Below are 26,828 nucleotides of genomic sequence, written 5' to 3'. Positions count from 1 at the left end.
TGGAAATGGGGAATTTCTGGTGAGGGTGGCTTTTTTCCCCTCAAAGTGTCATGGGTAACAGGGAGGGTCATTCCAAAGCAGAGGCAGGGGCTGAGGAAAGGCTGCAGCTCCTCTGCTTGGTACCTTTGGTGTCCCTATGTGACGCCCAAGCTGGGGGGGCTTCATGGCTGGCACCAGTGGAGGAAGAATTTGGGAACATCCCTGCAAGGAGAAGGGGAAATCTCTGCCCTTTCCCCCCCCCCAAAATAAAATATTGTAAGTTTTTTTTTAAAGTAACAGGTATCTTGTGTGTCATTTGCTTGGGGGGCACCAGGTGGGATGGAGCTGGTGGGGTGGGAGTTGTGCTTCCAGGGCAGCAAAGCCTCCACACCCCTCTTGCTTCTCTCCTGGCAGGTGCCTCCAAAAGGGGAAAAGCAAACTGGGGTGGCTGTGTATTCCTGCTGGGATGGGGCCTGGCCCTTCCACCTTGCACTGGGAGAGGAGAACTGTTACCCTCAGAGCATTTTGGCTGCAGAACCGTGGGCGTTTGCAGGGAGGTTTTGGTGGCCAGGGCTGCTCTGAGCTTGATTTGAGTGAAAACGAAAAGTATTCGGTGCCAAAAGAACCAGCAGGTTTGGGGTTGGCCTTTATGCTTCCAGTATCTTTGGTTTCTTTTAAAACAGGCAGGCTTGGGGAGCTTTGGAGGTCTGGGACTTCTGCTGGGGCTTTGAAGGTCCGTGGCTTTTTGAGGGCTGGGATTTTGAGGGTCTGGGGCTTTGGAGGTCCCCAGTTTTGGAGGTTTGGGATTTCTCATGAGATTTTTGAGGCCGGGGATTTTTGGAGGTCTGGGAGTTCCGCTGGGATTTGGCAGGTCCGTGGGTTCCCCTGGGATTTTGGAGGGCTGGAGATGCTGAAGGTCAGTGACTTGTTGCTGGGGTTTGGGGGAGATCTGGGGCTTCTGCTGGGGTTTGGGGGAGATCTGGGGCTTCTGCTGGGGTTTGGGGGAGATCTGGGACTTTTGTTGGGGTTTGGGGGAGATCTGGGACTTCTGCTGGGGTTTGGGGGAGATCTGGGGCTTCTGCTGGGGTTTGGGGAGATCTGCGACTTTTGCTGGGGTTTGGGAAGATCTGGGACTTCTGCTGGGGTTTGGGGGAGATCTGGGGCTTCTGCTGGGGTTTGGGGGAGATCTGGGACTTCTGCTGGGGTTTGGGGGAGATCTGGGACTTCTGCTGGGGTTTGGGGAGATCTGGGGCTTCTGCTGGGGTTTGGGGAGATCTGGGGCTTCTGCTGGGGTTTGGGGAAGATCTGGGGCTTCTGCTGGGGTTTTGGGGGAGATCTGGGACTTCTGCTGGGGTTTGGGGAGATCTGGGGCTTCTGCTGGGGTTTGGGGAAGATCTGGGACTTCTGTTGGGGTTTGGGGGAGATCTGGGGCTTCTGCTGGGGTTTGGGGGAGATCTGGGGCTTCTGCTGGGGTTTGGGGACATCTGGGACTTTTGCTGGGGTTTGGGGGAGATCTGGGGCTTCTTCTGGGGTTCGGGGAAGATCTGGGACTTCTGAGGACCGCGATTTCTCCTGAAGGGGGTGGGGGTCCTTCTCTGGGCAGAAAGGAGGCACAGACAGGCCAGGAAAACACCCCCACCCTTCCCTGACGGGGGAAAAAAAAAAACCCAAAACCCGAGGGAAGCGGAGGCGGGAAAACCCGAACGGAGCCAAGCGGAGTCAGCCGAGGGAAGCCGAGCCGAGCCGAGCCGAACCGAGCCCAACCGGGCGTCTCCCGCTCGGCACGGGGAGGTGCCGGGCCCGGTCCCCGCCCCTCGCCGCCGCCCCCCGCCCGCCCGGCGCTGGGATCGCGGTGCGGGGGCTCCCAAGATGGCTTTGGCCGGGCTGTTGGCCCTGCTCGCCGGCTGCTGCCTGGCAGCGGGTAGCGGCCCCGCCGAGGCGGCGGCGGAGGCGGCGGCCAAGGAGCTGGAGTGCAAGCTGAAGAGCATCACGGTGTCGGCTCTGCCCTTCTTGCGGGAGAACGACCTCAGCATCATGCACGGCCCCTCGGCCGCCGAGCCCAAGCTGCTCTTCTCCGTCCGCAACGACTTCCCCGGCGAGATGGTGGTGGTGGATGACTTGGAGAACACGGAGCTGCCTTACTTCGTGCTGGGTGAGTCGAGTAGGGGGGGGGGCTGAGGGCAGCGGTGGGGTGCGGCGGGTCCCCTCCCCTCCCGGCAACCGGCCCCGAGCATCCCCGGTCGCGGGGCTCCTCCCTGCGGCACCGGCCTGCGGCTGCCCTGCAGCATCCCGGGCTTGGGGCCCCCATTGCAGCATCCCGGGCTTGGGGTCCCCCTTGCAGCAGCCCGGGCTTGGGGTCCCCCCCTGCAGCATCCCGGGCTTGGGTCCCCCCTTGCAGCATCCAGGGCTTGGGGCCCCCCTTGCAGCATCCCGGGGTTGGGGTCCCCCCCTGCAGCATCCCGGGGTTGGGGTCCCCCCCTGCAGCATCCCGGGCTTGGGGCCCCCCCTGCAGCATCCCGGGGCTGGTACCCGTTCATCCTGCTGCAGCATCTGGGCCCCGGCACCTCGGCACCCCCTGCAGCATCTGGGCCTCGTTGCTGCTCACCCCGTGCAGCAGCAGCAGCAATCTGGGCCCTCGGTGCTGTTCCGTGCCGTGCAGCATCCCAGCACCAGCTGCAGCACTGGGCTGGATGCTGTGGAGGTACTGCAGGCCTAGGGTGCTTGCTGCATCTCTGGGTTGTCATCCAGCTCGGGGCACGGCCACCCATGGCTTGTCCTGGCAGGAGGCCCACAGCCTCCTTCCAGCATGGCTGGCTGGAGGTGAGGGTTCCTGCTTTGTCTGTCCCTGAGCAGAATCATCTTTCCTGCAGCCTGATGGAAAAAAATCCTTCAGAGCTCCCCATTTCCCATCCCACCTGCAGGTGCCTGTCTCCAGTGCTCCTGCCCCCAGGTTCTACCTAGGCTTTGGCCTGCTCATATGATCCAGGTGGTTCCCACCAGCTTCACCCACTGCGTGAGGCACGTCTGCCCAAACCCCATGGGCTTCTGCAGCTTTCATCCACCAAAAAAGCCAGCCACTTGCTCCTTTGTTCATGCTGGGGATCACAGCAAGGCCTTGTACCACTTGTGCACAGGGACCCGCTTCCTTCTGCACCACCTGCAACAAGGCACTGACTTTTTCAATTTGGGGGGATATTTGGGCAGATTTCCCACCACCCCAGCAGGCAAATGCCACCGTTCCTTTCCCGGCAGCCCTCTGGGGGCTGTGTCCACTTCCTGCAAACCTTGTCCACCTCTCACTGCTCCAGCAGCACCTTGGGGTACCTCGTGAAGTTTTTTTAAATGCCACCCTCCTCTGGATCGTTGTCCCGAAACCGAGGCTCTGGTGTGTCCCTCTGGGTGGCGTTGCCCCTTCGTCCCAGCCGTGTGTGCAGGCAGTGTGTGGCCCTGGCTTGGGTTTTCTCCTCATCTCTTCATCAAGGCCCCTGGAGCCTTCAGTGCTGCAAAAAAAGCCCCTGGTTTTGGGTGCTGTGTGGGCTCGGGAGCTGCACGGGCATCCCCCTTTCTCCTGCGGGAGAGACGAGAGGCAGGCGGGGACTGTTAATGCTGGGGGGGGAGGGGAGGGGGGGAGGACAGCCAGGGATGACTTGCTGGAGGCTGGGGGGCTGCGTGGGGAGGGGGCAGCAGGCTGTGCTGAGCCCCCATCCCAGCCCTGTGCTGGGGATGCTGCGGCGGAGGCCGGAGAGCGTTGCCGTGGCAACGGGGCGGCAGCGCGGCGGATGCGGGCATGGCCGCCAGCCCCGAGCCACCCTGGCACCCCAGAGGTCCAGCTGGCTGCTCGTCCCCTGCTCCCCCTCGGGCTGGCTCTTGTGGAGCTGGATCCCACGAGGCCCCGGAGCCTGGGATGCTGCCGTTCCCATCCCGTCCGCGTGGGGATGTGCGGTGCTGCTGGGGCGGGTGTTGCTGGGTTGGCACCTGACAGGATTTTTTTCCCGGGGGGTTTTGCACACCCAGCAGCTGTGATGGGCTGGGCAGCACCAGGAACATCTGCCCCGACAGCCCAGCTGCACCCCAGGCCAGCACTGGGGGTGCCAGGCTCGGGTTTGCTTTCATCTCCTGCTTCCTGTCACCAAGGCCAGGATGCTGGGGATGGGGCTGGTAGGAGGGGGCACCTCACAGCCCCCCCTGTTTGCCAGGGTTTGGGCTTGGTGACTCCTGGGAAGTGCCACATTATATCTCTCTCCCTCCTGTGAGAGAAGGGCTTGCTCTGAAGGTGGCGTGGCCACTTTGCCCTGTGTGGGTATTCTTGTTGTTGCTGTTGTTGTGCTGCTTTGCTGGGCATGCTTGCTGTTGTTAGTTTTATTATTTTTAATTATTTTTATTATATTGATATTATTGTTATTACTACTACTACTACTGCCATTCACCTGGGCCCCACTTTTGCATGGCAGAAGCCCTAGAAGTGTGGAGAGGTCTTGCAAGACCCAGACTTGGTAACTCAGAGCCTGCATCCTCTGGAGCTGGAGACCCCCCAGCCCAAGACACGTCACTGCTGGTGCTGTGTGCTCCCTGGGGACACTGTCACCTTGGCTCAGTGTGTGGAACCAACGTGGGTGGCTGTTTGTGTGTCCACGAGCCCTGGTGGGTGAGTTGGAGCGTCCTTCCAGCAACCTGGCATCACTCAGTGCTGCTTGCACTGTCCCCAGCAAACCCCAGACCCATGATTTGTGCCCACCTGGTTGGGTTTGGATGGACAACCAGGTGTCGGAGCAGTGGGTCACCCCCACAGCCATGTCCATAGCTCTGAGCCAGGTCTGCTTAGTGGGATCTCTACAGGAGAGGGAGCTGGATAGCTGCTCCTTCTCCTCTTGGGGGTTTTTGGATCTAGGGCCTGGACAGGGAAGGGGTCCCCAAGGGGAGGGGACTTGCTCTGCTGGCTGCAAGGGGCTTGGACCTGTGTTTGGGATTGGAGCATTGTGAAGGGCAGATGGTGCTGCATGGATGCTGCTGTCAGTGGCACCTTGGCTCTGCCATGTGGGTTCTCGAGCAACTCCCTTGAGGTTGCCCCGTGCCTCAGTTTCCCCACAAAGAGAGTGGGAACAGGCAGGGAGGAGGTTGTGGCAGACTGGGACTGCAGCTGGGGAAGGACCAGAATCCCAAAGCCCCAAGAGACGGGATTGAGGAGTCCAAGGGTATCTTAAGTGCCATCCCTCTTGGCCCTGACTGTCCCCCTCAAAACCCCCCTAAGTTATTCAGGTGCTTTTCAAGGGTGGCTGGCATTTGAGGAGTGTGGTGTGCCTTGGTGGCACCTTCCTGCTGCATCGGCCCAGCTGGGCATCCCACCAGTGAACACACGGCTCAAGGTTTCTCCCCCAGCCAGAGATGCACTGGGGTCTTTGCAGGGCCACGTGTGTCACTTGCCAAAACAACAGGGAGTGTGTGTTGAACTGGGTGTCCCCAAATAGGCTGTCACTCCTGACCACTGCTGAGAGGCTTCCTTAACACGATCCACTTCCTGAGGAGCATGGAGGTTGTGGGCATCTCCTTGCTGCTGGTGGGTGGTGTGGCACTCGGATGGACCCGTGGCTTCACCTTTAGCTTTATCTCCACCTGAGAGGGTGAGGCATTGCTTGCTACCCCCTCTCTGTGCAGTATTTTTGGGTCTCACCTGCCTTTGCAGCCATCCTGGTGCTGGAGGTGGGTGTGTCGAGGTGTGTTAGTGCTCAGCCCTCCCCAGACCTGGGGGACTCCACAGCAGTTCCTGTGTTCCTCTGAAAGCTGAGATACCCGTTTGTGGGGTTATTACCCCTGGTTTATGGTTAGGGAGGCCCTTGAGCAGGACTTTTTGCAACTTCTTAGCACCCGTTGTTAACGAGCGCAGCGTGTTTTAATTGCTGCCTCACTGCCCACCCCTGCTCAGGAGCAGCTTGGTGCACACACTCCCCACGTGCATCACCTTTCATGCTCCTACCCCCAAAACCCCTCACACTTCTACATGAGTGATGTCAGAGAGACTCCAAAATCATCCCCTCCCATTTTGCTGTGGGCTTTTTTTCCCACCTCCAGAATTGTCAGGAAGCAGGAGCAGGGACAGGGACGTGGGCTGGCACGTGCCAGGGCTCTCTCTACCAAAAAACTCACCCAGTTTCATGCTGGTTTGAATCAAGCCAAGCTCCATCTCAAGTGGTCACCTCTCATCTTGTTTTGGGGCTCTTGCTTTCGTTGTGTTTTTTTCCTAAGGGGAGGCTGAGCCTCGCTGGTTGGTGACCATTAAGAAATGCCAATTAGCAGCTCAATATCCCCTGTTCACTAACCTTCACCTCCCTTCTCCCGTGCTGCTTGGCTCGGCAGCATCCAGCCTCATTTGAGATGTCATTAACAGGATTCACACTCCTGCAGGCTGCTAATTTTTTTTTTTTTTGGGGGGGGGGCCCCCCTCCTTGGCAGGTTAGGCTGCGGTGAGGGGGTGTTTATTGACACGCTGGCTTCCCGCCGCCCCTGGGGCTTGGCAGAGGTTTGTGATGCAATTAAAAAGTGCGGGGTAGACGGCGCCTTCATCTCCTTCGCCCAAGGAGAGCAACCAGGTATTTGAAAAGCTGAGTTTTGAAACGTGGATTTGGGCATCAAACGGACTTTGAGGGCTGAGAAAGTGGAGCCGGTGGATCGAAGCCCTGCTTTCTGGGCACGGGGTAATTGCCAGTCTTGGAGTAGGGGAGGGTTTCTCATGTCCTTCTTTTCCTTGTTCCCTGTTTTGTGGAGGAGCTGAAGGAGCTTTTTCTGCCTCCCTGGTTCCCAGCCCAGCTGCTGTGCCCTGAACCAGGGCCAACTCAGCCCCTCACCCCCCGACTTCCCCCTCTCCCCGTCGCCCTCACGGGAGCCTTGGCAGCAAGAGGGTGGGAGCAGGTTCTTCACTCCAATGACTTTAATAGATTATCATAAACTTGGGCCTTAATACAAGTTGTCATGATTTCAAATTATCTGACTTTTAAATTAAATAGATTCCTTTTTAAATACAAAATCAATTCTAATTTTTTAGAGGGGTGAGATTTTTCAAAGGCACGGAGGAGCTGGGCATATTTAACTGCTCTTGAATACCTCCCCGAAATATTGAATCAATTTTTTACATTTTTATTATTTAATTTTTTTTTTTTTTTGGGGGGGGGGGGCGTTCAATCTCTGCTCAGCTCTTGGCTGTGCTGGTGGACCACCCCCCTGGGTTACTGAGGGGGCAGCAGGGGGTCGTGGGGATGGGAGAGGGGTGGCCGGGGGGATGTGAGCTGCTGCTAATCAGGGTGACATGCCCCCAGCAGCCAGATGTGACACCCGTCAGCTCTCATCCTCATCCTCCACCTCTCCCTGCCACCGTGGACTGAGGGAAGGGTTTTCCCTCCCCATCCACCCTCCACCCCTGGCGACTAAGTGGTCCAGGAGGAGGGAAGCGGGAGCCGAGGAGCTGCAGGGTTGTGTTACCCCCTTTTTGGTTGGTTGTTTCGATTGGATGTCAAGTGGGAAGAGCATCCTGCTGGGTTTTGATCTGGGGGGGTTGCTTGGTGCCTCTTCTCACGTGGATGGAGGTGCCTGTGGGGGGTCCTAGAACTGATGGCACGCAGGGTAGCTCCTTGTCCTGGCTCTCCATGGTGGGTCTCAGGGTGTAGGGGTGCTGGTCACCAGCTCGACTTCATCTCCCAGGGTGGTGAGGGCACTCCAGGACCACCACTGGAGCTCCCTGCCACGCATCCCCCTCCCACGAGGCCAGCTGCAGGGGGACTGCTCCCACCCCCAGCCCCACAGCATCGCTCTGGGGCGAACCTTGCACCTGGAAACAGGGGTAATGGCAAAATAATGGAGCAAATATTAAGAATTTCTTAAGTACCTAGAGAATAACCAAGTTAAATTACACCAGAGGAACTCAATTGCCTTGCTTAGATTGATTGAATTACTAAATGAGCCTGACTAATGGAACGGAGTGGAGATATCGGACTTTTACTCAAGATCCTGAAATAATTTCTCTAATAAGATTGTGAGCCATTAATTGAACTTGGCTTTGATCCTGGACACTGTCGCATGCGCTGGGGCTCGGCGGGATGATCTATGCTCCTGCCTGCCCTGCCAAGGGAGGTGGTTGCCAGCACCTCCCCACCAGGATGCTTGGAGGGCAGCCAAGGGGTTGGCTGGGGGAGATGGGGGGGGGGTCCCAACCCTCCCACACTGAGACCTGAGGTGGGGAAGTGACCCCAAAATGCCCCTTGGCAAACCCCCCCCCCCCAACCTGGCAGTGGGGTGGGCTTTGTTCCTTTCTGCTGCCAGCAGCCCGTGGCCAAGGAACCCTGCTTCCTGTTGCTGTGAGGGGCGTTTGACATGGATGCTTTGGGGTTTGTATCTCCTGCAAATCCCAGGGTGCTTTCTGTGGCCTCCCCTAGTGGTTGGTGCTAGTGGTGGGACGTTGCCTGTAGCATCCAGATGCAACCCCCATTGCCTGCTTCCTCCTTTTTTCTCCATCAATCCCATCCCTGAGACAGTGCTGCTGCACCTCCTTCCCCCTCTGATGCTTCAGTGCTTGCTTTTCACTCTGGAGTTGTCCTCTTGGGTGCTGGCAGCAGAGGCCAGTGAGCCCCAAACCATGCCACCATGGCTTGGGGGCTTGCAGAGCTTCCAGCAGAGCAGAGAGGGACCTGCCAAGGGGGTGCATCCTGCCCTGGACTTGCACCTGGTGGGACAGGACAGGTTCATCTAATAGGGTTTCTGTGTGAACTGCTGGTGGGACCTTGTTCCTGCCCTTGCTCTTGCCAGTGCAGTTTTAACCTGACCTCTCTGCATCCCTTTTCCAGCTGAAAGATGGGGCTGGAGTGGGCAAGGTGACCTGCTCAGAATCATAGAATCATAGAATCATAGAATCATAGGGGTTGGAAGGGACCTCGAAAGATCATCTAGTCCAACCCCCCTGCCAGAGCAGGGTCACCCAGAGCACATCACACAGGAAGGCATCCAGGTGGGTTTGAATGTCTCCAGAGAAGGAGACTCCACAACCTCTCTGGGCAGCCTTCAGCCTCAGAGCCACTGAAGCACCAAGCACACCCCCGTGCTTGGCCACACTCTCCTCCAGGCCATGGCACCCAGCACTAGCCTCAGCTGTGAGCAGGGGCAGCCCTTTAAACCCCCCCAGCTGGCATGGCAAGCACTGCAGGATGCATCCCTGGGATGAGAACACGGGGTCCCCCGTGGCCAAACTGGGGGTGACTGGAGCTCAGGGGGCACATCCCCATCTTTAGGGGTGCCTTGTCCCTGTGCCATGCCCATTGCTGGCCTCCTCTCTCCCTAGGAGCGAAGGTTTTTGGTGGCACAGCGGGTGCCCAGGGCCCCTTGGATATTTTACTTAAGGAAAGAGACCAAAAAAAAACCAACAACAAAACACCAAAAAGAGAAAGAAACAGGGATTTCATCTCTGGGAACCCGTTGCCACAGCAACCGTGCATCCAGCCAGCTCCATCGGCAGCGGGGCTGGGAGAGGATCTTGCTGACCCAGAAAGCTGCAGGGGGGAGCAGGTCAGGGGGCCCTTGACATTTTTGGTGGTGGGTACCAGGGTCTGGCAGTGCCTGGCAGGATGGGCAGGGGACTGGTGCCCAGCTGGGGGGGGGGTGGTGGGGGGCTGCGGGGGCCTGGCCTCGTGCTTTGGTCGTGCAGTTGGTTGCTCCTGGCTCCCTGTAATCACTCCCCCCCCCTGAATTTCTCAGGCTGTCTCCTGGCAGGGATGCTCAGGCTCACCCTGAGACCTGGCTCAGTGTTGGGGGAAACTCATCAAAGACCCCCAAAGCTTTTCAGATGTGATTTACCCCTCCAAATTGGCCGTGGTCCCAGGGGGGGGAGAGTTGCATTCCTTCCTGATGCCAATACCTCACCTCTGCTCTGCTTTCTCCACCATGGTGGCTTCTGCTCCAGGGCCATGTTCCATTTCCTACAATTTTAGTTTAGTTTAGCTCAGTTTAGTTTTCTAATAATTGCTTATTTAGCTAAGTGGAGGCTCTGAAATCATCTGCTTTGCTGCAGAGCAGTCCTTCAAATGAAGGAATTTTTGCCTGGCAGGGTTGAGGCAGCACCTTGGATGGTGACAACTCTGCCATTTAAGACTAGTTGTCCTTTTACTTGGACATTGCCAGGCTCTGGCTTCTCTGCAGCCACCCTGGCTGTGGCCAGCAGCTCACCCTGAGCAGCAGCACCAGGAGGCTGGAGGATTTGTCTAGAGAAGGGAGGATTTTGGAGGTTCTGGCTGCCTCGCTACAGCTGAACGCTGCAAAAGGGCCCAGAGGAGATCACCTCCCCTCCTGTGCCCTGCCTTGGTGTTTCTGATCCTGCCTTCCTGCTCTAAGCTGGGGGATGCTCAAGGTGGATGCTCAAGGTGGATGCTCGGGATGAATGGATGTTTGGGATGGATGCTTCTCAGCCTGGAGAAGAGAAAGCTCTATGGAGACCTTAGAGCACCTTCTGGTACCTGGAAGCTGGGGAGGGACTGTTTACAAGGACATGGAGTGATAGGAGGAGGTGGAATGGTTTCAAGATGAAGGAGGGAAGATTTAGATGAGATATTAGGAAGAAATTCTTTTGTATGAGGGTGGTGAGACCCTGGACCAGGTTGCCCAGAGAAGCTGTGGCTGCCCCATCCCTGGCAGTGTTGAAGGCCAGGTTGGATGGGGCTTGGAGCAACCTGGTCTAGTGGGAGATATACCTGCCTGTGACAGGAAGGTTGGGACTAGATGATCTTCAAGGTTCCTTCCAACCCAAACCATTCCATGATACTAAGGTTCTATGGATGTGTGGTACGAATGGTGCTCAGGATGGATGGATGCTTTGAGTAGGTGCTCACCCTGCAGCTCTGGATATTCTGGGGTCTTGTTTGGGCTGTGTCCTAAGCTGCCCCAGGCTTTGCTTGGCTGTGGGGCCTCATTTGCCAGTGCTGGGCTTGGGCAGCTGAGCCTGTCCCTGCTGCTGTGATCCATCTGCAGAGCTGGAGATCTGCTGGGGAATGGGCAGGGGCTTCTTTCACCCTTTATAGTTGAAGGGGTGGGACAAAGGATCCTTAAGGGACTGTCTAGCTGGTGGTGGCACATCAGTCACAGAAGTCTGGGGTCCACATCCCTGATGCAAGAGGAGACAGAGTCCCTTGGTGGGCTCTGAGGCACTTCAGTAATTGGGGTGACTCACAAGCGCAGCAGAGCAGGCAGCGAGGGGGGATGCAGAGAGCTGGCTTTGCTCCCACGGGGAGCTGATGCAGCTGAAAACTAACCTGGTGGAGGACAGAAGTTGGAGAATGGGGCAGGAGATGTTAGGAAGACCCTGGCTATGCCCTTGCATGGACACATGGCTTCTGCTTGGCCCGGTGAGTGCTGTGTGGCCTCAGGAGAGCTCCCCGCATCGGGGTCCGAGGGAAACCACGGCCTGGCTGCTGGAGCTGTTTGGGACAGAGGTCTGCCCGGTGGCCAGGGGAAAGTGGACACAGGCAGGACCTCGACCTTGGTTTCTGGGGGTGGCACCTCCCGTCCATCTCTCCTGCAGCCCTGCCCTCCTCCTGTGCCAGAAACCCCAGCTGCGACGTCGCCGTCACAACAGAGCGGCTGCCTGGGAGAGCAGAGATTAGCAACCCTGAAATATCCTGGGGACAGGCTCTTGTGTGATGGGAGACAGTTACCATGGAAACCTCCTTCCAATAAAATAAAAGGGAAAAAAAGGAAAAAAGAAAGAAACCCCAAATTTAAAGCAGCCCTTGTAGCTCAGAGGAACTGTAGACCTTATTATGGATTTTGGCACCCCCCTCCTTTTTCTTTTATCTGCTCCAGCTAAAAAGCTCCAAGAGACAAGGCAATTAATTTGAGCATCCCAAGGGGAGGGAGAGTGGGAGGGCACAGTGCTGGGAACCTGCTGCCTGGGCTGGTGGGTTCCCAGTTCTCCTGGTGCTCCCAGTGCTCCCAGTGCCAGGTGTTTTCGTTTTTTTTTAGGAGAGGTGGCTTAAGGCTTAAACCCCTTTTCCTAGCTCTGTGGGTGGAGTGTTTAGAGGGGGTTGGTGTGAACAAAGGGTTTGTGGCAGGGCAGGAGGAGTAAGGATGTGGGATTGATGGAGCTGGTCAGCTCTGGTGGGCAAGGAGGAGATGCTTGGGAGAGGGGACATCAAGCTCCCAAACTTTTTTTGCCAGGTTAAACTTTGTTGCCATGACCACAGGGCCCTGGGAGGGTTTAAGTCCAGCTCAGCACAGCCTCTAAATTGCTCCGGTGCTCTCAGCCCTGCAGTCCCCTAATGATGTCCCCTGTGTCCACCTCAGGTGGAAAATCTCCTGGAAGCATTGGGTTTTGACTGGAGAGCCCACTGTACCTCCTACCACCCCAGGCTGGCCCCCAGCTGCTTTCCTGGGGGCTGTCGTGCTGGTGTGGAGATGTTTTCCCATCCTGGAGCTGCATCTCCTCAACCTTTTCATAGAATCATAGAATCATTCAGGTTGGAAGGGACCTTAAAGATCATCATGTTCCAACCCCCCTGCCATGAGCAGGGAACCACTAGATGAGGTTGCACAAAACCTCATCCAACCTGGCCTTAAAAACCTCCAGGGATGGGGCATCAACAACCTCCCTGGGCAACCCATCCCAGCTCCTCACCACCCTGAGAGTGAAGAATTTCTTCCTAATATCTCACCTAAATCTCCCCTCTCTCAGTTTAAAACCATCACCCCTTGTCCTGTCACTGTCTTCTCTGGTGAAAAGCCCCTCCCCAGCTTTCCTGGAGCCCCTTCAGGCACTGGAAGGTGCTCTGAGGTCTCCTTGGAGCCTTCTCTTCTCCAGGCTGAACACCCCAACTCTCTCAGCCTGTCTTCACAGCAGAGCTGCTCCAGCCCTTTGATCATCTTGGTGGCTCTTCTCTGGACCCTTTCCAACAGGTCTAGATCTTTCTTGTGCTGAGGGCACCAGAGCTGTGCACAGCACTCCAGGTGGGTGCACAGTATTCCAGGTGGAATAGCTGGAATTTCATGGAATAGCTGGGGTCTGGCCTTTGTGGCTTTGGGAGAGCTCTGGGGAGGAGCAGCAGTGGGACTTGGGGGTTGTTGTGCTGCTGTGGAGCTGCTGGCTGTCCTACTGGCAAAAGGGACAAGCCCAGGAGTTTGTCTTTGCAAATGTGACACACGTGGCCTGGGAATGTGTGTGTGTGTGTGTGTGGGATTAGGAATGTCTCTGCTGATCCATGAGCAGGGATCTGCAATGGTCTCATCCCAGCTCACACCAAGGTGCAGCTTAAGCCAGGCTGGGATGCGTGTCCAAGCATCTGGATAGTGCCTGAAACAGCCTTCCCTGGAAAAATCACACTGATGTGATTAGTGTTTGGGCAGGAGCTGCTCTCATCCCAGGTGTGCAGAGCTTCTGGCATGCCCAGACCTGGTGGGCAGGGATTATTCCCCCTCTGTGGATGGTGGAGATGCCTGTGAGCCAGGGAGGGGAGCATGTCCCACACATTGAGCCTGCTTAGTCCCCTTGGACCTGGTCTGGCTTCCACAGCTTTTGATGATCACATTTCCCCTTTTTCTTGCTCGTTGGTGAAGACCTGTTGCTGGTGATCAGTCAGAGGACTCAGCCTTGAGCTGCCCACCCCTCAGGTCCCCCCCCATGCAGACCAGCCCAGCATTAGGGTGAAGGGGTGTCCCACGGGTGCTGGGGCTGAATGAGTGATGGGGAGGTTCCCCAGCATGGCTGTGGTGCACAGCTCCCCAGGGGATGGTGGTGGTGGGATCAGCCTGGGCTGGATCCAGCTGCCTCCTGGGAATGAAAGGTTCTCAGGTGCAGTGGTGTGAAAAGCAGTGTGTGTGGGAAGTGGAGCTGTGCCAGCACTGGGAAAGCATCAGGAGGGAGGGCAGGAAAGGAAGGACCATGAGGCAGGAGGAGTGAAGAAGTGGAGGGACCAGATGAAAGCCAAGGGGCCTTAAGAATGGTGGTGAAGGGAGCTGGCAGAGCCTCTGGCCACGGGTGTGAGCTGTGGCATCCCTGCTGGCTTGATAGAACAAGATGAAATGGCCTCAAGTTGTGCCAGGGGAGGTTCAGACTGGATATCAGGAACAATTTCTTCATCCAGAGGGTTGTCAGGCCCTGGCCCAGGCTGCCCAGGGCAGTGGAGGAGTCCCCATCCCTGGAGGGATTTCAAAGCCCTGTAGATGTGGTGCTGAGGGACATGGGTTAGCAGTGGCCTTGGCAGAGCTGGGTTGATGGTTGGACTCAATGATCTGAAAGCTCTTGTCCAACCAGAACAATTCCATGATTCTTGCAGCTGCCAGGCATGAAGCCCAAGTAAACAGCCCTTTGGAACTGATCACGCAGGAACCCATGCTGGTTTCATGCTGGGTGGCAGGGTCCCTGTCCTGGGAGTGGTGCTGCAGGGGGCATGGCAGTGTGTTTGGCAAGGTTCTGGGCCACCCAGCCTCCATCCTTGGCAATGACCAGAGCCTGCAGGGATAAAGCAAAGACATGGCCTTCGATGCAGGAGTTTGTGGTGACCTGGTGCTCAGAGTCCAGCAGGACTCTTTGCTCCTGAGATACTGAGAATGCAGCTCACTCCTCACCTTGTCTCGATTTGGTTTCCTTCCAGAAATGCTGCTTATTTCCTAACATGTAAGAAAATAATGAAAAATAAGTAAGTTTTCCTCCTTTTTCTCCCCCCCCCCCCTCCCAAACACAAGGGAACTTTCCTGCCTTTTCCCTGCCAAGGGCACGAGCCCTGCCTGGAAAGCCAGGCAGGTGGATGCAGGCAGGGCCCTACCAACGTGCTGTGGTGCTACAGCTGATGGGTGCTGACACCTTACATAATTTGGACTGCAATGCAGAAGCTTCTTGCTTAATTTTTAATGACCTGATTGCCACGTGTGTGGAGCACTCGGCCCGGGAAGTGAGCTGGCCTGCGGGCACCTGCCATGGGGGCCTGGCTGGGAAAGGTGTTGGGAAAAAGCCTTCCCTCCTCTTCCCATCCCTCCTGGCACAGTGGAGGGGAAGGTGTCCCTGTGGCACTGGAGTGGGGCTGAGGAAGGGGCTGGGAAGGAGGCTCTGCACCCACCACGGAGATGGAGGGGCGTCCTCTGGTCCTCTGGTGGTGGGTGGGTGGGTGGGAGAAGGGCTGCAAAGGTCTTGGAGCTTTCCCTGGGTCGCAGAGTTAGAGAACTGGGAGGCACTGGGTATTGCTTTGCACCTGGGTTTTGTGTAGCTGCTGCTAAAAGAGCCCTGGGTGCCTCCCAGGGTGGGTTTGCTGGGACGTGGGAGGAATGGTGAAGGAGCTGCTGTAGCCTTCAGCTGGAAAGCACCATTTCCTCCCCTCCCTGTTTCTCCCCCTCCTTCAAACTCCTGCTCTGCTCTTTCTGTCCTTTCCTACAAAGGCAGCTTAGGCTTCAAAGTTTCCAAAATAACAAAGGCTAAAATAAAAAATATATATATATAAAAGTCACTACAAGATCAAGTCAGTGCCCCATTTGCACCCAGGCTTGGAACTTCAAAGATGCTGCAAAGAGCCCCCCGTGGTGTCCATGGATGGTTGGCTTGATGCTAGGGGGTTCCATCTTCAGCCTCCTGAAGTCATGGGAAATTTGGCAGTAGGCAGGATGAGACTGTGGGCAATTGCATCCAATGAAAGCATCAGGGGGTCCTGCTGCTTTTTCTGCCCTTGGGGGGCATCTAAGAAGGTGGAGGAGAGGGTCGTGGTGGCTACAGTGGTGGGCAGGTCCATGCTGGTGAGATGAGTGTCCCCAGGGCTGTGCCCTGTTCCCACTGGTCCTCTCCCCTAGCCAGGCAGGTGGACAGGCAGCTCCTGGCAGGGAGGTTCTGTGCTCAACGTGATGCTTTGTGGCTCTGCTGTCTCTGCTGATTTATGTAGATCATCAATATGACAATTATATACACCTGCAGATTTAATTACCTCCATTTTGGTCAGACGGTGACAGATTTATGCCTCTGCTCAGTTCCTGTAAATCTGAAACAAGCTTGACTAGACCCAGAAGTCCTCCCATTGATCACTGTGCCCTGCCTGGTTTCTGGCCCTCTTGACAAGCTCTTCTTTCAAGAGTGATAAATTCAAGATACATGGTCAACTTTTTCCCCTTCTACATCTTTCTTCCATCTTCTTTCTTTTTAATTTTTTTTTTCCTTTTTTTTTTTTTCCCCCTTCTCATCTTTCAAAGCTTCTCCACAAACCTGACAATGGAGCTTGAAATCAGGTAGGAGCTTCCAAGCACCAAAGAGCTTAAGACATTGGGCTGTAGCCTTCTCCATCCTGGTATGGGGCCACCAGTGAGGACTTGTCCTGTCCCCAGGACCAGTATTGGTCCCTCCAGGGGAGGGGGGAGGAGGGAAGACAACCTTTTGGAAAACCTCTTGGCCCCACTGTTGGCACTAGAGTGGACAGGGTTATTTTGGTCCTGTTTTCCCTCTGGGAGGGCTACCTCATCCCTCCCAGAGGACAAGCAGGTTCTGGCTCTCCCCCCAGGAGTGGAGGAACAAGCAGCCAGGCTCGTTTCCTGCTTGGAGCAGGAGAATGCCAAAATAATGTCTAGTTTGCCTGACCTCTTGGCCTCGGTGCAACCAGCACTTAAACAAATTGTTCTGCTGGAGTGGGCTGAAGTTTCCTCTTGAAGGGAAGTCCGTGTTAGTGCTGTAATGTATCCCCTCACCTCCCCTGCCTGCCCCACCACTGCTGCTGCCCAACCTGGCCTGTCTGACATGCTCCAGTGTCTTGCTAAGTGCCTGGCAGATGGGCTGTGCTGACTGGCCATTCCCTTCCTTGCCAGCCCATGATGGATATAAGTAGCCCTTTGCCTTCCTGTGAAAATCACTGCCTGACTTGGGAAGCTGAGGGTCGTCTTGGCAGGTGGGTCGGGTCTGGCTGAGGGAGCTGGAGTTGTTCAGCCTGGAGAAGAGGCTGTGGGGAGGCCTTAGAGCACCTTCCAATCCCTGAAGGGGCTACATGAAAGCTGGGATGGGACTTTGTACATGGAATGATAGGACGAGGAGAAGGGTTTCAAACTGAAAGAGGGGAGATTTAAGTTAGGAAGAAGTTCTGTGCTGACACTGGAAGAGGTTGCTCAGAAAAGCTGTGGCTGCCTCTTCCCTGGAAGTGTTCAAGGTCAGGTTGGATGGGGCTTGGAGCAACCTGGTCTAGTGGGATATATAGCTGCCCATGGTAGGGGGGCCGGAACTAGATGATCTTTAAGGTGCCACCCAACCCAAACCAGTCTGTGTTTCTGTGGTGGCCCTGAGGTTTAGAGGGGGAAGGTGCTGCCTGAGTGGCAAGAGGTTGTCTCAATGGGAGGGAGCTGCTCTGGGGTCTCCTTCCCCCTCTGAGGTGGTGCCTGTAGCAGCAAAGGGTTTCAGCCCCTCCTGAAAGGACATGTTGTTGTGGGATACATCCTCAAAGGGTGGCCTGGGCAGCACCTTGCTGGCTTTGCAGCCACTCCCCATCCCTAAGGCACCTGGCAGTGCAGCAGACAATGGGTTTGTGGTCCCCTCCAGTCATGGCAAGTAGCTGATACTGGGGAGAAAAAAACCCCATAAAACCCACGGTACTGGGTAGTCCTTTCCCTGCTGGTGAGGTCTGTGCTGCAGGGATTTCTCCAGCTGGGATGTGCCTCTGGGCTGCCTGGCTGCTGGTTCAACTCCTTCCTCAGGGCGTTTGTGCTTTCTGGTGGGTGAAACCAGAGCCTGGTGTTAGTTTTCACACTCCTAATTCTTGCAGAGTGAGAAGTGGTGAATGATCATTGCATTGCCTGTTGCTCCACTGGCTTCGTGTCCTCACAGGCTTTTATCCCTGCTCAGCTCCTTGTGTTCTAGTGAGGGGCCCTGACGCTGTTGTTTTCTCCGAAGCTGTTTGTGACACTTTCTCTCCTTGGTTCCCTCCTCCCAACCTTCTGAGCTCTGCCTCCTCCCTGACACCGTGGCTGACCTGAATACTTCCTGCAGGATCAGGGACCCACTTGCTTTTGCCACCACTGAATTTCACCTGCCCACTTCTTTGCCCACTTCCCTCCAGCGCTTCGCAGCTTTAGCTTTGCGGAGACTAAATTTAGGGTTGGTGACCAACTTTGTCACTCTCCTCCTCTTACCACACGTTTCTGAACAGCCAAGGTCCTGACAAAGATCTCGGTGGGGCCTCTCAATAACCTCTTTTCATTGTGCAAACTAACCTCCTATTCCTCCCCCACCTGGTGGGCTTCAAGAAGACTTTCCCTCTTCGGCGCTTTGGGAAACTTTGAGGGTGGATTTTGACAAGGACACTTTGAAACGAGTCCATCAAACTGGATCACCCTTATCTAAAGGCTTACACTGTGGAGCGACCCATATTTGCCCTCTCACTTCCCAGTTCCTCCAACAAACAATCCAGGGCAGAAGTAGTATTTACTGGTTCATCATTTCCATGATGCACAAGAGCTTTTTTAAGAGATTTGGGTCCTCCAGTTTCTCACCCTTTCTGAGTGATAGCTGGTGTGTGGGTGGAGTTCAGCAGCTGGTCCTTCTCCATTGTTGGTAGGTGAGGACCATCTGGGCCGAGGGATTTGTGCCCTCCATCTCATCAATTTGCTGGGAAGCAGTTTAGCCAGGGCAGTAATTTTCCATAGCTAATTGGGAGCTCCTCTGTCATTTAGGCACTTTCCATGGAGACCTTGGCTTCCTCCTGGAGGAGATGTGATGGCACTGCAGGGCAGGCTATCAGCTAGAAATGTGGTCCTTTCTGGGATTTAAATATCAACCTTGCATCTCATATGTTGTTGTCACAAATCCTCTTTGTTTTGCTTTTGATCACTCTCGTTGTGTGTGGATCTGGGTTGTTTTTTTCTTACGTGGCTGTGTCTCCGGAGTGTTGGTCCACGAGGTGGATTTGTCCCACGTCTCTGGAGTTCACAGTTATGGGGCCAAACTGACAAAACAGGAGTGAAAAGTCAAGCCCCACCAAACATCCCAGCCTGCTCGTTGCAGCCACGTGCATCAGCCACGTTTTTTTTTCCCTAGTGTTGGGTCAAAAATGACAAATGAGGTGGAAAAACAACCTCATCGAGGACATTGCACAGGTGGGGTTGGGAACATCTCTGGGTCTGCAGGGAAGAGCAGGGCAATGGGGCACTTCACATTGCAAGGTCAGCAGCTGCAGAGCAAACCCACTTGACTCAGACCCATTAATGATGAATCCGTGTCCTTCGCTCGGCACAATGTCACTGCCTGAGTGAGGAAGGGGTTAGTTGTGAAAGAAAGGGAAGCATTTGGGCCGTGGCATATTTGGGACAAAACCCCCTTGTTCAAGGCTAAAGGCTGGCTAGAGCTTTGCAGTGTAACTCCTTGATGTCCTTCCCCAAAGCAAAGGCACCCTACGTTTCAGTGAGAAGCCTGGTTAGACATCAGCTTTGCTCCAAGAGCAGATGGCTTCACGTGCACCAGCCCCACGTGTGCAGATGTCGTGGTGAGGTGTTCTCCCTGAACTAACCAAAGAGTGTCTCCAGGTACAGCAGGTGGCTTTTCTTGGAGCCTTCAAGTTCTCCCACGTCCGTGGGTCTTTTGGAAATGTTGCCCGAGGTGGCTTGTGAAGCAGGTTCCTAATAGACCAAGTGAGGTTTGTGTTTGCTGGTATGGAAAAGCTGGATTGTCTTGAAAAGGCAGAATGACCTACAAAATGAGCTGGTTGTCCCACCCGAGACTGAAGATGGGATTAAAAAATGCAGATAAAATATAGTCAGTGATGAATGTGATTTTTATTAAACGAGCCCATAAAACCTTGAATATTATCCCATGAAAGATGGGTCACTAAAACCTGGAAGTAAAAACAAGTTAAATATGAGGCTACGTGTTTTGACACCTGAATTGGTAAGAATCAAATCCTGAGGACCTAATGCAGACTGTGAGTGGCTGGTGGTGGGAAGGTCTCCCAAGTTACTTTAGATGTTGGAGGCCCCTTGTAGGACCCTCCAAGGCCAGGGCTGGCTTTAGCTGGGTTAGAGGCCTTTAAAAGATGTCTGAGGTTTAGACACACAGCAAAGGCCTTTGCTGATGGGGAACTTAAATAAAAACACAGTTAGGTTCTGGATGGAAAATAAGGCAGGTTTAAATGTTAACGAGGAAACATGAGTCCAAATCAAAATCTGCTGTATGAAATGAGTCTGTGGAGACTGGCGTTATGGCCGACTTAATTTGACTTAATCAGAGACTTCTGTTCGTGCAAAACGCTTCCAAATGGAGAGGAAAATTGTTTTTATGCTTTGTTGTTTGGCTGTTGGGGTTTTTTTTTTTGGTCAAAATGTTGGCGTATGTTTTTGAGGAGAGCTGCTCTCTTTGTGTGCTTTCCCTCCTGCCGTGATGGCAGGTCACAGCAGGAGGATGAGGTTGTGGGAAAGGGTCCGTGTCGGTGTTGGGCTTGGGGGCCACCCTTTCAGTGTCACACCAGCTCGGGTGCTGAACTGGGCTGTGAAGGGCATGTTGCCTCCCCAAACCAGAAGCAGCAGAGATGTTGCCTCCAGAACGCCTGGGTTTGCTTCGTGTGGGACAGCTCTCCCCAGGGAGATGGGGTTATTTGGGATGATCAACAGGAAAGCAGGTGGAAATCCACCCGCCTGCAGCAACTTTATCCAGACTTTCCTCTTCTCCTCTCCTCCGTTTGCTCCTCCACAACCTTCCCTTCTCCCTCCCCTCGCAGATGTTCTGGGAGGGGAGCAGCCACGGCCCTTATGTTGAAAGCATCAGCTGGGGTCTTTGGAGGCTGCTCCTCCTGTAGATATGAAGGACCTGGGCCACGTTTGATACCAGGCAAACGTGGCACAGCCTAATTAGTGGTCTCCTACTGTTATTAACCCCTGACTCAGGCAGGCTATTTTTTAACAGAGGTGCAAGAAGTTAATACTAGTGCTAATGGCTTCATATCCAAGGCCTTAATGAAAGCCATGCAGGGACCAGGCCTACCATCAATATCTTTCAAACTTTGAACTTGAAAATATCCTCTCTCCCCTGCTTTGTCTTTTTTTTTCTTTTCTTTTTTTGGGCTTCTCTGCTTTCTTTCCCACCTCTTCTGGGGTCTTCTGGCCCCATGGCACAAGCTGGTTGGGGCTGTCCAGCCCCACCACAGAGCTGAGCCCCAACAGCAGCCAGGTAAATGGCCCTCAGTTGGCTACATGGGTCACTGCAGCATCTCCCACCAGGTGATGAGGTGTCTTGCTTGGAGAGCAAGGCAAAGATCAAAGTGGAATGTGTTGGAGTGGGAGAAGAGAGAGCAAGGAGATGCTGTGTTAGGGAGAAAGCTTGGTCTTGGTCTCGGCCCTGCTTCTGGTCTTCTCTTGATCTTTCTTGAACCAAACTTCAGGAGAACTGAATGAGATCAGGAAAGCATTTATTATTATTTTTTTTTGAGTCAAAATGGAATTGGATGGGGCAGCTGGAGCATTGCTAAGAGCCTTGAGGAGAGGAGGTCCAAGGAGGAAGCGCTCTCATCTGGGTATACGTCCTCAAGAAGCCAGGGCAGGAGCAGAGGCAATGAAGCAACCTTGCCCTGAGGTGTGATGGAGGAGTCACAGCTGCTGCTTTGGAGTCAGAGCCCGCTGATTTCTGGGGTGTTTTCCTCTGTTCCACTTGGGACAGAAGTGTGGCACAGCCACGGGGTCCCATCGTGATGTCTGGTGGGAGAGGATACTGCCCTGGGGCTCTGCTCTTTTCAAACCAGAATCCATTTTTTTTTTTTTTAAATTGAAATGTCTTTTTCATTTTCAAAATAAGCCTGTTTAAGTAAATTTGAAATTATGACAACCTATTTTAAGGCTTACATTTACTATAATCTATTCATCATTTAAATAACTTCCATCAAGGAGTCCTCCTCAAATATTAATGAACCAAAGGGTGCTGCTTTTTCAGTGATGTGTCAGATCAGGGGGAAAACATCTTTAACTCCAGCTTTCTAAATGTCACAATGTCGTATACTCAGTATCTATTATTTTCACTCTTTACAACGGAGCCAACACTGGTATTTACATTTTCCCAAATGTCAGTACCTTGAGTTCCTGTTGTGCATAAAAGCTCTTGCCTTAATTACTCCTAATTTCACGTTAGCAGGCAGGTGCAGGGAGGGTATTTTCTTCCCTGTGAACTAGTTCATGTGAAGCTGAGAAGCCGTGGGGAGTTGGGAAGGCAGGAAAAGTTGTTTTCCCCTTTTCAGCCCGTGAATAAAGACCGGGTGGGAGGGGAGTGGATCTGCTTCTTCAAACCCTCCTGCCCCCCAGGACCTGCTTTTTAAGAGGGGATCCACGTGCTTAAACCCGCAGCTCAGGTTAGAGGGCATTTCAAAAGTGCTCCTGACTTCCTGGGTGCTTTAATTCCCCTGGCTTTTGCTTCCTGGTGGCATCCAGGAGAGCTCAGCCTCTCTTTGCTCGAGGTGCTCCCAGGGTGCTGATTGCCACCAGAAATATGGTGCTGAGCAGACAAGATCTGCCAGTTGGCAGCAGGGGCTGATGTTTCTTTTTGATGAATCGAACCAGTGTGGGACAAGGAACCTGGTTCCTGATGCAGCCTGGCCCCTCCTCCCCTAGCTAGCTCACTTAAGGCAGCCCTTAATGAATTTAATTAACAGTAAAAATGTGAAATGTTGTTTTTTCAGCACTGTAATTGAATTCAGTTTTCATTTCGAGGCCGGGTGAGACGAGAGGAACGAAGAGGCTGATTTGCAAAGCGAGCGGGGCTCTTTCCCACTGCCATCAAAACGGGGGGCTGGGAGTGGGGTGGAGCAGGGGGGTCCAGCTGGATTGTCCCCACAGGACAGGGACAGGAGGGGGAAGCTGCGTCTTGCTGGGAAGCTCAGCCTGGTTTCCTGTGGTCGTTCCAACAAATGCAGCTGGAGTTTGTGTTTCCGTGAAAAATAACTGGTGGGCTGATGAGAGGCTCAGGGTGGTGGTTGAGGTGGAGCTGCTCTGAGATGGTGATCAAGGTGACCTGGTCTGTGGTGGTTAAAGCAGTGCCTGTCTCTCCTGGGGACGTGCCAGTGTCACCCTCCCTTTTGCTAGGAACCAGCCGTGGGTTGTCTCTGGAATTTTGCAGTCAGGCAGGTGAATTTGGTTGGACTCAGTTTTCAGCGTCCCGTGGCACGTGGCATGTCCCTGTCCTCAGCTGCTCCTCCTGCTTGGGTGTCCTCTGCTGCCATCACTCCTCAGCCCAGCCCTGGCCCTCTGGCCCACTGCCCCTAAACTCTCAAGTTAAAGGGGCACGTTGGGGTTTTGGGGCAGGAGGTGCAGGTACATCTGCAGCTCTCGTGGCAGAGTCCTGTGTGAGGAGCTGTAAAAAACGGTTGAAGACTGATGGCCTCTGAATGCCCCTTGATCACAGCCAGAGCTGCAGGTGCCGTGGTACGTATTTCTCTGTCCACAAAGGTTAGGAAGTATTTTCTGTCTGCAACAATTTAGTGCCATGATCCCAGTGATCCCATTAGAGCTGCCGGGAAGTTGTCCTGTACCCTGTGATCCCTGCAGCTGCTGCTGTGTTTGACATGAAGTGTGTGGGTGAAACACTTCAGGGCTGGAAGGATGCTGCCAGGCTCTGAGATGTTGTCAGTAGGTGTTATGTCCCTGCACCACATCTGATTTTTTTTGGAGGGATCCACATCTGGATTTAGCCCAGAAATACGATGTCACTCCGCTTTAACCCTTCAGGTCGCGGATCACTTAGGGGCAACCACGATCCTGGCAGGAGGTGACCAGAGGGTGTCCCTTAGTCCCTTCGCTCGTTTTTTTTTTGGGAAGAGGTGGATGTCCCCCATCTCCTCTCTCCTCCTCCATCCTTCCCATGTGCTTGGTTTTGGACTTGCTCTTGCAGAGATCTCGGGCAACACGGATGACATCCCGCTGGTGCGGTGGCGGCAGCAGTGGCTGGAGAACGGCACCTTGCTCTTCCACATCCACCACCAAGATGGGGCCCCCAACCTGCCTGGCTTTGAACCCACAGATGAGCCCCAGACTGAGTCGGCAGAGGAAGAGCTGAGGATCCTCCACATCTCTGTCATGGTATGTGATGGGAAGGCAGCTCTGCTGAAAACTGTGTATTTCATCGAGTCACAGAATCACAGACTGGTTTGGATGGGACCTTAAACATCATCCAGTTCCAACCTCCCTGCATGGGCAGGGACACCTCCCACCAGCCCAGGTTGCTCCAAGCCCCATCCAACCTGCCCTTCAACACTGCCAGGGATGGGGCAGCCACAGCTTCCCTGGGCAACCTCTTCCAGTGTCTCACCACCCTCACAGGGAAGAATTTCTTCCCTAATGTCTCACCTAAATCTCCCCTCTTCCAGTTTAAGGAGAAAGGAGGGTGAAGCAGAGATCTGCATGTTGGAGGTGGATCTGGGGTTTGTTGGGCTGTGTTGTTTTTTTTTTTTTCTGATGTTGGAGAAAATCTGAAGAATCTTGACAATTTTTGTGCTGCTGGAAGATAATTAGCTGGAGACAGTGTGTTGCAGAGGCTGCAAACAAGCTGTTTAATGGTGTCTACCATAATGAGAGCATCCATAGCTCTTCCAGAATGCAGCCCCAGGCCAGGTTTCTCCTCCATCATTTCTGCTTGATTAGTCTTGAGGAAAAAAAAAAAAAAAATCATTGGCAAAACCACCCCCAAAAACAGCATTTAGGATTATTTCCTTCTTTTTTTTTCTTTTGTCCCTTCTCAGCTGCTCCCAAGGGGCCACCCTGCTCTGCCACTCTGGTCATGGTTTTCATGAGCACTACTGAATAGGTGGAGACAGGAGTGCCTGAACCAAGGCTGATCATCCAGCTGATGAGAAGCATGTCTGCAACTCATTGCTCTTGTACCAAAATGTGTAAATACAGGTTGAATCCTCTCTTTCCCCATTTTCCCCCCATCACTCAGCTCTGCCTTGGCAGCATCTTCACACCCTGACAAATCGAAGTAGATTTTTGTGCCAGGAGTCACGATAACATGGAGGTTTCAAGGCTGAATTTCTTCTTTCTTTCTTTCTTTCTTTCTTTCTTTCTTTCTTTCTTTCTTTCTTTCTTTCTTTCTTTCTTTCTTTCTTTCTTTCTTTCTTTCTTTCTTTCTTTCTTTCTTTCTTTCTTTCTTTCTTTCTTTCTTTCTTTCTTTCTTTCTTTCTTTCTTTCTTTCTTTCTTTCTTTCTTTCTTTCTTTCTTTCCTTCTTTCCTTCTTTCTTTCTTTCTTTCTTTCTTTCTTTCTTTCTTTCTTTCTTTCTTTCTTTCTTTCTTTCTTTCTTTCTTTCTTTCTTTCTTTCTTTCTTTCTTTCTTTCTTTCTTTCTTTCTTTCTTTCTTTCTTTCTTTCTTTCTTTCTTTCTTTCTTTCTTTCTTTCTTTCTTTCTTTCTTTCTTTCTTTCTCTCTTTCTCTCTTTCTCTCTTTCTTTCTTTCTCTCTTTCTCTCTTTCTTTCTTTCTCTCTTTCTCTCTTTCTTTCTCTCTTTCTCTCTTTCTCTCTTTCTCTCTTTCTCTCTTTCTCTCTTTCTCTCTTTCTCTCTTTCTTTCTCTCTTTCTTTCTCTCTTTCTCTCTTTCTCTCTCTCTTTCTCTCTCTCTTTCTTTCTCTCTTTCTCTCTTTCTCTCTTTCTCTCTTTCTCTCTTTCTCTCTTTCTCTCTTTCTTTCTCTCTTTCTCTCTTTCTCTCTTTCTCTCTTTCTCTCTTTCTCTCTTTCTTTCTTTCTCTCTTTCTCTCTTTCTCTCTTTCTCTCTCTCTCTCTTTCTTTCTCTCTTTCTCTCTTTCTCTCTTTCTCTCTCTCTTTCTCTCTTTCTCTCTTTCTCTCTTTCTCCCTTTCTCTCTTTCTTTCCTTTCTCTCTTTTTTCCTTTTCCTTCCTTCCTTCCTTCCTTCCTTCCTTCCTTCCTTCCTTCCTTCCTTCCTTCCTTCCTTCCTTCCTTCCTTCCTTCCTTCCTTCCTTCCTTCCTTCCTTCCTTCCTTCCTTCCTTCCTTCCTTCCTTCCTTCCTTCCTTTCTCTCTCTCCTTTCTCTCTCTCTTTCTTCCCTTTCTTCCCTTTCCTTCTTCTCTTTCTTCTCTTTTATTTTCTTACTGTCTTGCTGCCTTGCTGTCTGTCTTTGTCTCTTTGTCTGTCTTGTCTCTCTCTCTTACCTGGGTGGTTGGCAAGAGGAGAAGCACGAGAGGGAGCTGTGCCCGCTGTCACAGTGCCTGGCCCACAGCCTGTGTGAGAAGCTCTCCAGCACCTGCCCAGAATATCCCAGGAGTGGCAGGACGGGCGAGATGAAGGCAGAATGGGAAATTTGTGCTCCCATGGAGAGGAACTGGGGCTCTAAGGTGGTGCCTTGACCCCTCCAGCTGGCATGGGGTGGAGGAGGCTTAGTGCTGGTCCCTTTGGAACCTCTGGAAATCTCAGTTGGTCCCAGGCTTCTTTTCCTCAGGGATTGTTTGAGATCCAAGACCCTCAGGGCGGAATAAATTCCATTTCGATTCAATAACAGGTCTTTTTGGAGAATCCACATCCCTGCCTTCAACAAACAGGTGTCCACCAGACTTCAGCTTCAGCTTGGTCTCCCAGCAGGGGTGTATGGCAGAGCTCTCTGGTGGTTATATGGGGTATAATGTCCATAAGGAAAGCCAGGAATGTCCGTGTGTTACTCCCATCTGCTTGTCACCTCATCTGCAGGGTGGTGCTTGTCACCTCATCCCTGGGGTGATGGAGAGCTGTGACCAGGGGGGGCCCTCTGCAGTGGGGGATGGGGATAGCCCAAATGACTTAAGGATCAGAGTAACTCAAAGGGATTTGAACATGACAGAGAACTGGGCCCAGACTTTACTACTAAAAAACCCCCGGACAGGAATCCAGTGCCAGCCCTGGCAGGAGATTTCCTGGCCTCCCAGCTGCAGGCT

General features: G+C 53.5%; 1 protein-coding gene across 2 annotated transcripts in view; it reads left to right on the top strand.

Annotated features, from left to right (window-relative positions):
• The first annotated feature begins 1,848 nt into the window (after positions 1-1,848).
• The window catches only part of ASTN1 (astrotactin 1), a 59,984-nt gene continuing 35,004 nt past the window's right edge, over positions 1,849-26,828 (top strand). For both annotated transcript variants that reach the window (XR_007890045.1, XM_051625029.1), the window contains exons 1-2: positions 1,849-2,131; positions 23,813-24,000. Coding sequence is in view for 1 of the 2 variants with exons in the window: in XM_051625029.1 (XP_051480989.1) it covers positions 1,849-2,131; positions 23,813-24,000 (471 nt within the window). In the remaining variant the exon portion in view is untranslated. The remainder of the gene's footprint in view (positions 2,132-23,812; positions 24,001-26,828) is intronic.

The sequence above is a fragment of the Apus apus genome, chromosome 7, assembly GCF_020740795.1.
Source record: "Apus apus isolate bApuApu2 chromosome 7, bApuApu2.pri.cur, whole genome shotgun sequence".
NCBI lineage: Eukaryota > Metazoa > Chordata > Aves > Apodiformes > Apodidae > Apus > Apus apus.
Note: the sequence above shows the minus strand (reverse complement) of the source record. Positions and strands in the feature narration are given on the sequence as shown.